General features: G+C 37.6%; 2 protein-coding genes and 1 long non-coding RNA gene across 4 annotated transcripts; 2 read left to right on the forward strand and 1 right to left on the reverse strand.

Annotated features, from left to right (window-relative positions):
• The first annotated feature begins 1,019 nt into the window (after positions 1-1,019).
• Positions 1,020-7,274, forward strand: LOC109124876 (uncharacterized). Of its 2 annotated transcripts, none has more exons than XM_010417852.3 (8): positions 1,020-1,477; positions 1,669-2,882; positions 3,319-4,678; positions 4,862-5,141; positions 5,680-5,787; positions 5,868-6,146; positions 6,491-6,634; positions 6,749-7,274. In XM_010417852.3, exons 2-8 carry the CDS (start codon positions 1,736-1,738, stop codon positions 6,935-6,937), a joined length of 3,507 nt encoding a protein of 1,168 aa, XP_010416154.2. In that variant the 5' UTR covers positions 1,020-1,477; positions 1,669-1,735; the 3' UTR covers positions 6,938-7,274. The 2 variants fall into 2 exon arrangements, with proteins under 2 accessions (XP_010416154.2, XP_010416155.2); XM_010417853.3 differs by having other exon boundaries at positions 1,089-1,477; positions 1,606-2,882.
• On the reverse strand, positions 5,804-6,686 carry LOC147941654 (uncharacterized). Its single transcript, XR_015562273.1, has 2 exons — positions 6,390-6,686; positions 5,804-6,308 (listed from the first exon to the last, which is right to left on the reverse strand). It is a non-coding gene; the product is annotated as an uncharacterized LOC147941654 (long non-coding RNA).
• On the forward strand, positions 7,060-9,900 carry LOC104702042 (uncharacterized). The gene is made up of 12 exons (XM_010417850.3): positions 7,060-7,502; positions 7,605-7,683; positions 7,789-7,876; positions 7,974-8,123; positions 8,366-8,497; positions 8,596-8,746; positions 8,822-8,860; positions 8,950-9,024; positions 9,151-9,210; positions 9,334-9,398; positions 9,524-9,614; positions 9,718-9,900. The coding sequence occupies exons 1-12, from the start codon at positions 7,416-7,418 to the stop codon at positions 9,754-9,756; spliced, it is 1,056 nt and encodes a 351-aa protein (XP_010416152.1). The 5' UTR covers positions 7,060-7,415; the 3' UTR covers positions 9,757-9,900.
• The last annotated feature ends 2,084 nt before the right edge of the window (positions 9,901-11,984 follow it).

An 11,984-nucleotide genomic window follows, 5' to 3' on the forward strand; every position in this document is an offset into this window, starting at 1 on the left:
CCAAAGCTCTGTTGTGGGTTGAACTCGAACCCATAATCACGGTCACTCCTCTCTCTCTCCTCTGACGTCATGCCCAAAATTCATTCAACAGCTAGGGGTAAAAGAGTCATAAATAGTGATGTTTGTGTGTCGTTTGATGCCTTTTACTATAGTAATGCCTATTTTGGAATCTCTCTCCTAAAAAGTGCCTGTTTTAATAAATCTCCCTTATTAAAACTGCTTTTCATTATCAGTTTATCCGAAAAATTGGTTCTAACCGGTTTTAATTGAGTAAAACTATATTTTTCTTTTTTCACTAAAGTTTGGATTTTATATATATATATTCAAAATTCAAACTATATAGTGGCAACTGGCAAGTATACATATATTTTTAAGTATAAAATTAATCAGAAATAAAAGAAAACCTAAAATATTGTTCCTTTTGGTTTTTTTTTTTTTTTTTTTGACAGCAAAGTAGAAGATTAGTTCAAACGAGCCAATTTGTAGGAAAAACGTTCACATAGATAATTTGTTGCGACTCTACTCTAGCTCGTCGTGCCAGTTTGTCCGCACTACCATTCTGTGATCTGGGGATTAGGACTATGGAGAAAGATAAAAACTCCTCTTTGTCTTCTTTAATAATGACCGGATATGTTTTGAAAGCAGGCTATTCGGAAGGCGAAGACACCATCTTCACCAAATCAGAACAGTCCATAAAAAAAACTACTTTTTCATTATCCGCACCAATCATACATCGCATTGCCCAAATGAGAGCTTCCACTTTTGCATGGAAGGAATAAGCTACGGCGAGAATTGGATGCACCCATAGTAGGAAATCCGTTTATAGTGCTGTTAGTCCGTTTTGGCTTTGAGCAATTATTTTCAAATTTTAATATGTTTTTTATTTTTTTTGTAATAATATGTTTTTTAATTTTTATTGAACTGTTCAGAGTAGTCTTTGGTTATATTAAGAAAGATTATCCTTTTTGATTGAAAACATAATATCGTCTAATAAATAACGTAAAAAAATTAAAGGAAGTAATTGGAATCTTTGGATTTTAGAAATCTCGTTAAAAATAAATTTAAGTTCAGTAGAACACAATTTTGCTAGAAAGAAAGAACCCTAATTTAAATTTAGTTTTTTTTTTTTTTTTTAATTTTAAGAATAATTTAAAGCAGTGAATGTCCGAAATCATTACATTACATCCATTGAAACCTCTCTCAACCGTGTCCCTTCTCCTTTTGCTTCCTTCTATTTCTTCTTCTTCTTCGTTTTGATCGATCTGTAAGCCCATTTTTCTCCTTCTCCCCCCTATACCTCAAGTATCATCTCCTTGGATCCACTTCCCCTTTACACGTCTTTTTTTTATTTTTTTTTTGGTTCTCCGGATCTTCTTCAGCTAGAGTCTGATTTGGGCGTTTGTAGAATGATTTCTGAGGATTTTTAGGGTTTCTTTACCCGCTTATTGAAGTTTGCATCTCCCCCGTATGAGCAAGCGTGAGTCTTTGTTTCCCGTAATTAAAAAAAAATCTTCTCTTGGCTTGTTTCCTGAAATGTGACTGATTTTTTTTTTTTTTTTTTTTTTTTTGGCAAATTTTGATTCTCCTTTATCTTGTTTTCCGTAGAGGGCATTGCTTCTTCTGTGACCTTTGTTCAAAGTTGTAATCTGTTCTGTTGGTTACTTACAGGATTGGTGGAGTTTTCTCGCCACTCCGCTTCTTCTTCTGTATATTGGTAAAAAAAAAAGTCAATAAAATGACTGACCTAGGCTCTGTTGATGGGATTTTAGAGTTTCTTAGGCAGAATCGTTTCTCCAAGGCTGAGAAAGCTTTGCGTAATGAGCTCAATAACCGCTCTGACATTAATGGCTTTCTTCAGAAACTTAAGCTTGAGGAAATAGATTCTAATGAAAAGGCTGCTGGTGGTAATGAACTACTTCGGAGGTCAGGTTCTCGTGATAGTGAAGAAGTCTCTAAGGAGCTGATTGTGAAAGAGGTAGACTGTGGGACTAGCACCAATGGTTCTGTTATCAAGTGGGAAAATGGTGCTGCAGCTGCTGAGAAACCGAGCAAGAAGGAAACGGCTGTATCGAGTGAGATGAGCTTTACATTCTCCGGTGATGCTGCTGCTGCTCCTGATGCGCATTCCTATAAATTTACTTCCGGAAATGGTACCTTGGAGCCTTATCGAAACATTTCTGATAACAGCTTGGTGGATTCATATGCAATCGAACAGTCCAGGCATGGGAATTTGGCGGATATCGATAAGAAGATAGTGGAAACTGGTGAAGATATCGTTTTCTTCGGCAAAAAGAGTACTTCGTTGTCTGGAAATACTAGTAAAGGGAACTCCGGGTCCAAAGTAAAGGAAACAGATGAGATTGATCGGCTAGTTGAAAATTTTGGAAAGTATGACAGTTATAAGGGAAGCATTCTTTTAAGAACTGAAGATATTGTAGATGATACCTCAGGGAACTGGAAAGAGTGTTCTGTTAATAATCTTTTTCAGTCTTCGAGAGGGGATGCATCAACCAGTTACAATCTGGTTAGCAGCTCCGACAAAAGAGAGGGAAAGAAAAAGGCAGACATTACTGATGTGAGGGAGGCAATCAAGGAGCAGGAGAGCGAGGTGGCAAGAGCTTTATTCTTTGGTAAATCTCAATCCACTTTTGATGACAAAAACATCAGCAGCTTAGGTTTTCCGTTTGTCTATGATACCCGCAAGGAAGAGTATCCTAGGCTGCCTCCTGTTAAGCTCAAGTCTGAAGACAATCCTCTGAGTCTTTACTGTGAAGAAAAGTTTGAACGTAATGGTTCAGGTCCAAGGCTAATCAATGATGAGGAGGCCCTTCTCATAGGCTCATACCTTGATGTTCCTATTGGGCAAGAAATTAGCTCATCAGGTTAGATTGCATGACAATGCAGCCTTATGATTGTTTTCAATGATAGTGCATGTGGTGTCTTATTAATGATTTTGAACTTCCAGAAAGACTTCTAGAGACATTGCATTTTTCTCATATTCTTCATTCTTATAGGAACTACTGTGGCTATCACATTTCTACTAGTGGCATTTTTGATTTTTCTCTGTGAATCTGCAGAAGTAATGTTTTTATTAAAAAAAATTATAACTCATTGACAAATTACTGGCATCAATTCCAAAGAAAGCAAGTAATGCTTGGGCTTTTTCATGCTAGAGTATCTGAAATTGTTTGCTTTCACTGTCTCCTTTTCCTGCTCAGCTCTTGTTTTGAGTTCTTAAGAACCATGTCGCTTCACTTTCTCCTTTTTGGGGTTTAACCTTAACTTTATAAGTTTTAATTTCCTAATGATTGCATTTAGGTGGAAAAAAATCTGCTGGGGGAAACTGGCTTTCAGTAAGTCAAGGAATAGCAGTGGACGCATCAGATCTTGTTTCTGGTTTTGCTACAATTGGTGATGGTTTAAGTGAATCTGTTGACTACCGTAATGAATACTGGGATTCTGACGAGTATGAGGATGATGACGACATTGGTTATGTCAGGCAACCTATTGAAGATGAAGCATGGTTTCTTGCCCATGAAATTGATTATCCAAGTGATCATGAGAAAGGAACGACCCGCGAAAGTCCTGATCACCATGGAAGAGATGCAAACAAAGACGACGATGATCAGTCTTATGCAGAGGAGGCTTCTTATTTATCCGGTGAACAGTATCTCCAAGCAAAAGATGATGAACCTATTTCTTCAGAAAATGACCGAAGGCTTACTGTCTCAGAAATTTATCCACCTAGTAAGAAAAATGATTTAATTGCCCAATATGATGGGCAACTGATGGATGAAAAGTTGCTCAATTCGATGTGTGATGAGCCTGTTTGGCAGGGGTTTGTTGCTCAGTCAAATGAACTTGTCATGTTAGGTGATAAGAAAGGCATAAATGTCCATCGAAAATCTCATCTCGATGATGTTTGCTTCGAAGAAGACCAGCATGATTCAGTCAGGTCAATTGGTGTGGGTATTTATAGTGATGCAGCTGATTTTGGCAGTGAAGTACGTGAAAGTTTGGCTGGAGGTAGCAGTGAGGGAGATTTTGAGTACCCCCGTGATCATGATGCTGTAGCATCGAGGTTTAAACAGCTTTACTCTGAGTCAGATAAGAAACATATTGATGGACCAACCATGAATAAACAGAAAGCAAGTAAAAATGATGGTCCGGGTTACAATGTTGATCATGATCCAGGCGCAAGTTTTGATGTGAAGATTCAAACTGATGGAGGTTTTTCATTTGGCTCGTCACAGAAAGATGGGCAGTTAATGCATGCAGAATCTAGTAAATCATTATGGTCAGGCAATCATGAAACGGTAACCAGAGATAGGAAGGCCGAACGTTTAAATGCTTCAACAGCTACAGATGATATGGTTGCAACTTGGAGAAGGAAAAGTAGTGATTCATCAAGTTCTCGAAGTTCTGTGAAAGAAAATAATGCATCGTCCATAAAATCTGTAAACTCATCTCCTTCTTCTCTGTCTAATTATGCTTGCGAAGAAAGAAAGCATGCTGATAAAGAAGATGATAGAAATGATAGCAGTGAAAGAGAGGATGACCATGGGACAGCACTTGATGATGAAGAGGCAGTGGCTGTCCAAGAACAAGTCAGACAAATTAAGGCCCAAGAGGAGGAGTTTGAAACCTTTGACCTCAAAATTGTGCATAGAAAAAACAGGTAAGATATCTCCCCAACTTTTATGGTTTGAAGTTGATATGTCTCACCGTAATTACCTAGGATAACTGTTTTCTTTTGGAAAGTTACACCCAAGATTGAACTAGTAAAAAAATTTCGACATTGTCATAGTTTCATATGTGTTGCTGAGTTCTGCTCCCTTATAACTTGTTTTGTATTTATCAGAACTGGTTTCGAAGAGGAAAAGAACTTTCACGTGGTTTTGAATTCGGTCATTGCTGGGCGGTACCATGTCACTGAGTACCTTGGATCTGCAGCCTTCAGTAAAGCCATACAAGCGCATGATTTGCAGACAGGAATGGACGTCTGTATAAAGATTATAAAGAACAACAAAGACTTCTTTGACCAGAGTCTTGACGAGATAAAACTTTTGAAGTACGTCAACAAGCATGATCCTGCTGACAAATACCATCTTCTACGGTTGTATGATTACTTTTACTTCCGGGTAAGTGATCACACCCGTTTGCAAAATTTTAGGGGAGGTTTAAACTAATTAATTAGGTAATAAGTGCTAAGAAGCTGTGGCATTACTTCTAATAAATATCACATATGTCAATTTATAAATATAAATGAGATCTTGGAATACCAAGTGTACCGAAGGTCTTGTTTGAAATGTACAAATGGGTTCTGGAGAAAGCAGTTACTGGTCCACACTGTCCATCTTCATACAATTTTACATTTATTTGGTATTTTTATGCTAGCAAATAGCAATGACCAATTTTCCCACTGATTGGATTACCTACGCATCTAATTTATAGTCATGGTTAATTTCTCATGGAGTCAACAGCATGGCCTTAATAAAGTTAATCGTATAGTTTATGTAATTCGTTTTAAAGTTTAGTTTTTTTCTTGTTGATACTATGAGCTCTACAAGTTGTACGTTCATCTCTGGATTAGTGTCTTTCTCTTCAACAATTTTAGCACAAGTTTGAACCATAAAACCTTTTATTTGATACCGTCCATTCCCTGACTGTTCTTTGCAGGAGCATTTGCTAATTGTATGTGAACTTCTCAAGGCCAATCTATACGAATTCCACAAATTTAACAGAGAATCAGGTGGTGAAGTTTACTTCACAATGCCAAGATTGCAGGTTTGTCCGCTTCATCAGTACCATTCAACACAGATACATATATTTTCGATTCCTATTCTCATTTTGACCATTTTGTACAGTCAATCACTATCCAGTGTCTCGAATCACTTCAGTTTTTACATGGCCTTGGACTTATACACTGTGATTTGAAGCCTGAGAACATATTGGTGAAAAGCTATAGCAGATGTGAAATAAAAGTGATTGACCTTGGAAGTAGCTGTTTCGAGACAGATCACCTATGCTCCTATGTCCAGTCAAGGTCATATCGAGCACCAGAAGTCATTTTGGGACTTCCTTACGATAAAAAGATAGATGTGTGGTCTCTTGGGTGCATTTTGGCTGAACTATGTACAGGAAACGTAAGTTCTGCATTTCCATTGACTTGGTCCATGTCATTGCGATCTCATATCATATTTTTCTCATGCAAAAGCATTTGAAAGACATACCACAGTCTATAGTCCGCATAGTAGTAGTGCTTATGCGTCAAGTGTGCTTTACTACAGAGGAACTTGATTCTGAGGCTATAAAACAAACCCATTATTGTGTCAGGAACTTGTGTAAAATTACTGAACTGTGAATGGAGTTTAAGGTAGATGCATCACCGATCTCTCAGGAGTTTGAAATAGTAATATTGTCTTGGTTGGTTGTTGATTTTTGTGAACAAGAAAGTGAATTTGTGTTTATTATTGAGTTACTTTTGCAGGTTCTTTTCCAGAATGATTCTCCAGCCAGTTTGCTTGCAAGGGTAATGGGAATCGTAGGATCTTTCGATAATGAAATGCTTACCAAGGGACGTGATTCCCACAAATACTTCACAAAAAACAGAATGCTCTACGAGCGGAACCAGGTTAGTGTTTTCCAGAGACCTTAAAAGAACATTCCCCTGAATTCCAAAAGCTCTGCCACAAATGGAATATGCATAATAAAGAGCATTCTCTCTCAACAAAATATTTGATTTCAGGAAAGCAACAGACTGGAGTACCTGATACCGAAAAGAACATCGTTGAGACATAGGCTTCCAATGGGAGACCAAGGATTCACAGACTTTGTGGCTCATCTTCTTGAGATAAACCCAAAGAAGCGTCCTTCCGCAGCAGAGGCTCTGAAGCACCCTTGGCTTTCATACCCGTACGAGGCAATCTCTGCTTAAACAATTGGTTTCTTACTACAAAAAAAAAGCTGCAAAAACCGCAGGCAGAGTAGTGGAAAACCTTATCTCTGCAAGGGTGCAAACAAACCCCTTTTGGTGGGTGACAGTCACCTTAATACAACAAGTTTGTGGCTGTCTTGTTCAGTCAAAATGTGAGATGTAACACTTTTGTGATATTTTTTTGGATTAGAATTGTAACACTTGTGTTGTCATAGTTGTGATTATTATCATTCCTCTTAGAACAGATTAGTAGTAAAAAAAAAAACCTTTGTTTTGTATCATCTGCTGATCCTTAATCCTTTGATTCTGATTTATGAATGTTATTTTTTTATTGTTATTGTACGATTCAAGATTTAATAATTTTTAATTTGTTATAGTTTTCTCTCTCCCTTAAAGAAAGGAAATTTTAATTAGAAAAAAAGGAAGTTGTGAATATCATCTCTCTCTCTCTCGCTCAGTGACTGATTCAGTCATTCAGATGACCACTGTCTCCGTTGCCGTCGTAGCTCCTCCGCTTCATTCCCCATTCTCTCGTCATCTGAGTCTGACTAAGCTCTCTTTTCAAGTAAGTCTCTGTTTTTTACCTCTCTCTTTAAGTGGCTGTTCTGTTTAGATTTCTTCATCTTCCGACTTATCCTTTTTGTCTCTTTAATTGTGATTTGTGAAGATTCCAAGAACCGGCTTGCGGAGGAAACAACTAGGATTTGCTTTAGCTTCTGCTGCGGTTTCAGAATCGCCATCGGAAGGTGGAAGGAGAAAGCTCTCTGTGTTTCACTCGTTTACTTCTTTACATTGGGCACTTACCGTTTTTGTTAAACCCTTAATATTTGTGAATTGTTGGATTTTTTCAGCCACCTATGATCCTGAGCTCCGTTTAGTTTTCGAGCTCGCCACCGATTCTGAATTGTATGAGCTTGAGAAAATCTTGTTTGGTCCCAGGTGAAATTTCCCAAAGCAAAATTAGTGTTCTTAGTGATTTTGGATGATGTTTAGTAAATTAATGGTTTGGGATTACTTTTGTTTGGTGATGATTCAGCTACTTCAGCCCTCTGCTGAAATCAATCCCAAACAAAGGAGGAGGTGACAGGCTAATGATAGGCCAAGACATTGAGGTGCGAGATGATTTTATCGAAGCTCTTGAATCGAGATTCTTGTTTCTCGCTGCAGATGCTCGCTCAACACTCAGGTGGGCTTGCTTGTACTCTGCTTGGAATTTAAACAATAGCTCTTTTCTTTTGGGCTGTACTAGGAAGCTAGCTAGCTATCAACCTTGATTTCTTTGGAGTAACCTGTTCCAATTGACTCTGTTGCAACTTCAGTATAAAAATCTAGGCGAAAAAGTGATAAATTATGTCTTATTTTATGTGTTCGTAGAGAGTCCAAACCAAAGCATTTGAGTACGCATTAGATGATTGTTTCATTGTATAGGGGTTGGAGGCCTTCATACAGAAACGTTTTACTTGCGGTGAGAAATAATTTGAATATTCCCTGCTCCAACCAATTGCCAACCGAAGACCTAGAAGCGGAGATTTTTCTTTATCTTGTCGACAATTACTCAAGGTATTTGAGCTGACTCCTTAATTTTGCTGCAAGCTTTTTCAGTTGACTGAGTTCTTTGAACTTTATTTTTCGATGCAACCTCTAACTTATCCATGTAGTGAAGCATCAGGGGTATTTCCAGGCTTGTGGGAAAATTCTGAAGTTTCAGAGGCAAAGGGAAGCTTAGAACTCGGGCTAAGTAAATGGAAAGTTGAACTACTTGCTGCATTACAAGTGGGTGCTACAGAGGTCCAATCTATGATTCTGAAGGTAGTCTTGTTTTAAGGTGTTTTTACCTTAAGAATGCCATGTTAGTTCTCAGGCTTACATGTATATTTCTTCTAGGGTGGTGGCATGATCACATTTGCCAAAATTTATCAGTTGGTATGAAATTGATATCAATTTGTGTGTTTAAACCTTCTTCTTCTTCCCTGAGGCGATACAAATAACTGGTGTATTATGGCCCTATATAGTTGGCTAAGAAACTATCGGGAAAAGTCTTCACTGAGGCTGCCAACTACCAGATAAGGAAAGAGATGCTAAAAAAGGTTTGCATTTGTATTCATTTCATCATACTGCATAAGTATTTTACATCATCATTCATCACTCAGGGTTTTGAGAAGCATTTAGAAATATGTGTGTCGCATGTCAATACATCAACCTTTTTTCTACAGGGAGGACAGTTAGCCGCCGTTAACTTGGAATCTCGAGCAGCTCTGCTTGCAGCAAAGCATGTAATTATTCTTCCATCTATAGATTCTTTTATTCTCTTCTTATCTGTTGCCTTTGAGCTATCTTCATTACACAAAACTACGTCGCCATACAGTATGAATACGTGTACCTTTAATTGATCACAGGGCTTTGCAGGAGCTGCATCAAGATACATTGGCTTAAAAACAGCGATGCAATTACTGGGCCCCATGTAACATACACTTCCCTAATCCTAAATAACATAGCATTTACATTAACATATGCACATGGATCTCCGCTTCTTATTCTTCTTAGGTTGGTTTATATTTATTCGGACAATAATTGTGGAATCTGCAGGATGTGGGGGACATTATTGGCTGACTTAGTTATTCAGATGCTCGAGACTGACTACGCAAGAATCATACGAGCAATATACGCGTTTGCACAGGTACTTTCTCTTTCCACTAAAATCGGCATTTAACTTGGTTCTTCAAGTGTCAAAGGTCGTTGCTCAGAGAGTTTAAAAAAATGATTGTTAATTTGTTTGCCAGATTCGGATCACCAGGACATACAGGCTACCTTGTAAATGAAGTAACAGTTTTTCTTTTGTTTTTTTAATCAAGATTTCTCAATCTCAGTGTCCCCTAAGAATTATGTCGGTAAACAATGTTTATCACAACTCTGTATTTGTTCGCTTGTGGTTGAAATGAGAGTAGTAGACACTTTTACTCGAATAGAAGAAAGAGAGTGTGGTCCAAAAAGTGGGCGTTTGCAAAACGCTGTTTTGAAACATGTTTTAATAGACATGGGCATTCGGGTACCCGTTCGGATTCGGATCGGATATTTCGGATTTTCGGGTTTTCGGATTTAGAGGTATAGAACCCGTTCGGGTATTTCTAGACTTCGGGTTTGGATCGGGTTCGGTTCGGGTATTTCGGGTTCGGATTCGGATTACCCGAAGTTTACAAAACTTTAGTATCTAATTTAGTCTAAATTATTCAATAATACGCATATCTATCTGAAAATTTAGAATATTTATTACCCAAATTTACTAATAAACAGTTTAAATTCTTCAAATTATCAAAAATATCTAAAAATATGAATATTTTGAACATTTATATTATTAAAATTATAAATATTACTATTATATATTAATAATGTAGGTGTATTCGGATACCCGTTCGGATTTCGATTCGGATCGGATTTGAGTTTTCGGATTTAGAGATTTAGAACCCATTCGGGTATTTTACAATTTCGAATACGGGTTCGGATCAGGTTTTTCGGATCGGATTTTTGGATCTGAGTATTTTGTCCAGGCCTATTTTAAAACAGATTAAAAAAATCGGATTCCTTTTAGTGGTAAAGAGTGGATAAGCGACGTGAGGGGTTCTTTGTGACACATGTCTGGTCATGTACCAAGGTAAAGATATAGTCCTCTGAGTGCTAAACACGTGTCTGGTCTTTCTAACCCTCGAAAGCAACGGTTCTTGTTTCTTTCACGACGATGATCCGCCGCGTTCAGCCACGTGGTTTTTTGTCGTAATTTCAGACTATTCCATTATCTGTTTGCATAGGGAGTATTACAAAAGCAATATTAGTAATACTGTTATATACTAGTTGCGACAATAATGCGTTACTAGATGACTTATATACTTTTTTATATATAGTTTTAAAATTGTGAAGGTTTGTATATTGAGTTCTCCTTTGCAGCCGACTTGATGCAATGCAATTATGCAAACATAGTTAAGTTCTACTTAAATATGTGTCTTAAAATATTTCTGTTAGTGAACAATACATGCGTGGTATCACTATTTGGGGTAACCAAAATCCAGATTGATTAAGACTTTTTTTTGGTTTTTGTAGTAGTGCGTTTCTTATTTCGAAACATGTGGTTAATTAATTCGTGGCCGTCATTGAACAATTGAACAAGACTTGTTTCTTTCTTTTCAGAAAAATGAACAAAAACTCAAATTGAAATTTGATATCACGAAGCCTACCTCTATTATTACTACAATCGTCCAAATCAGTGACGTGACGTACGAGGGAATGGTTAAAGAAAAAGGCTATAAATAAACATAGTTTGATCATATCCAATACTCTTTTTCGATAAAATATTATCCAAGACTTGTGGCGTTTGTTAATTTTTTTTAAAAAAATAACTAAAATTCTATACCACTTAAAAAGAAAATATTAAGTAGGCTCTTTTATACATGTGATGTTTTAAATTACGTGTTTAATTAGAATTATTGTTGAAAATTTGTTTTTGGTAATTTTTTTGGTAAATCAGCAGGGAGAGATGTCTCCGAGAGTATTATTCAAAAGACAAGTTTCAATCGTTTACAATAGGAACACTACGAGGACACGCAGGTCCCAAAGCATCACTATGCAAAAGAGACGCAACAGCATTCAGAATCGTACAAAAAGAATGAAAGTTTAAAGGCAAAATAAAAGCATAGTTCGCTAATCTATCGGCAAGACAATTAGCTTTCCTATACACATGTTTCACACGGACTACCCAGTCCCTTGATAACAAGCCATGGCACAACCGCACCAGGAAGGACAGCGGATGAGTCGCCCCGATCCCTGTCATTAGAAAACCCACCACCATTTCTGAGTCAACCTCCAATTCAACTCTCATGGTCCGTCGTTCCCAAACCATAAGAAGCCCGTAGTAGACGCCCCATAACTCAGCCAAGGGAGCTGAACACCGTCGTATGTGTAAAGCAAAACCGTCACACCACTCCCCATCCGCATCTCTTAGTACCCCACCTGCAGCTGCAACACCTGGATTCCCACGAGAGGCACCATCAGTGTTGAG

The sequence above is a fragment of the Camelina sativa genome, chromosome 7, assembly GCF_030686135.1.
Source record: "Camelina sativa cultivar CO46 ecotype springtype chromosome 7, ASM3068613v1".
NCBI classification, from domain to species: domain Eukaryota; kingdom Viridiplantae; phylum Streptophyta; class Magnoliopsida; order Brassicales; family Brassicaceae; genus Camelina; species Camelina sativa.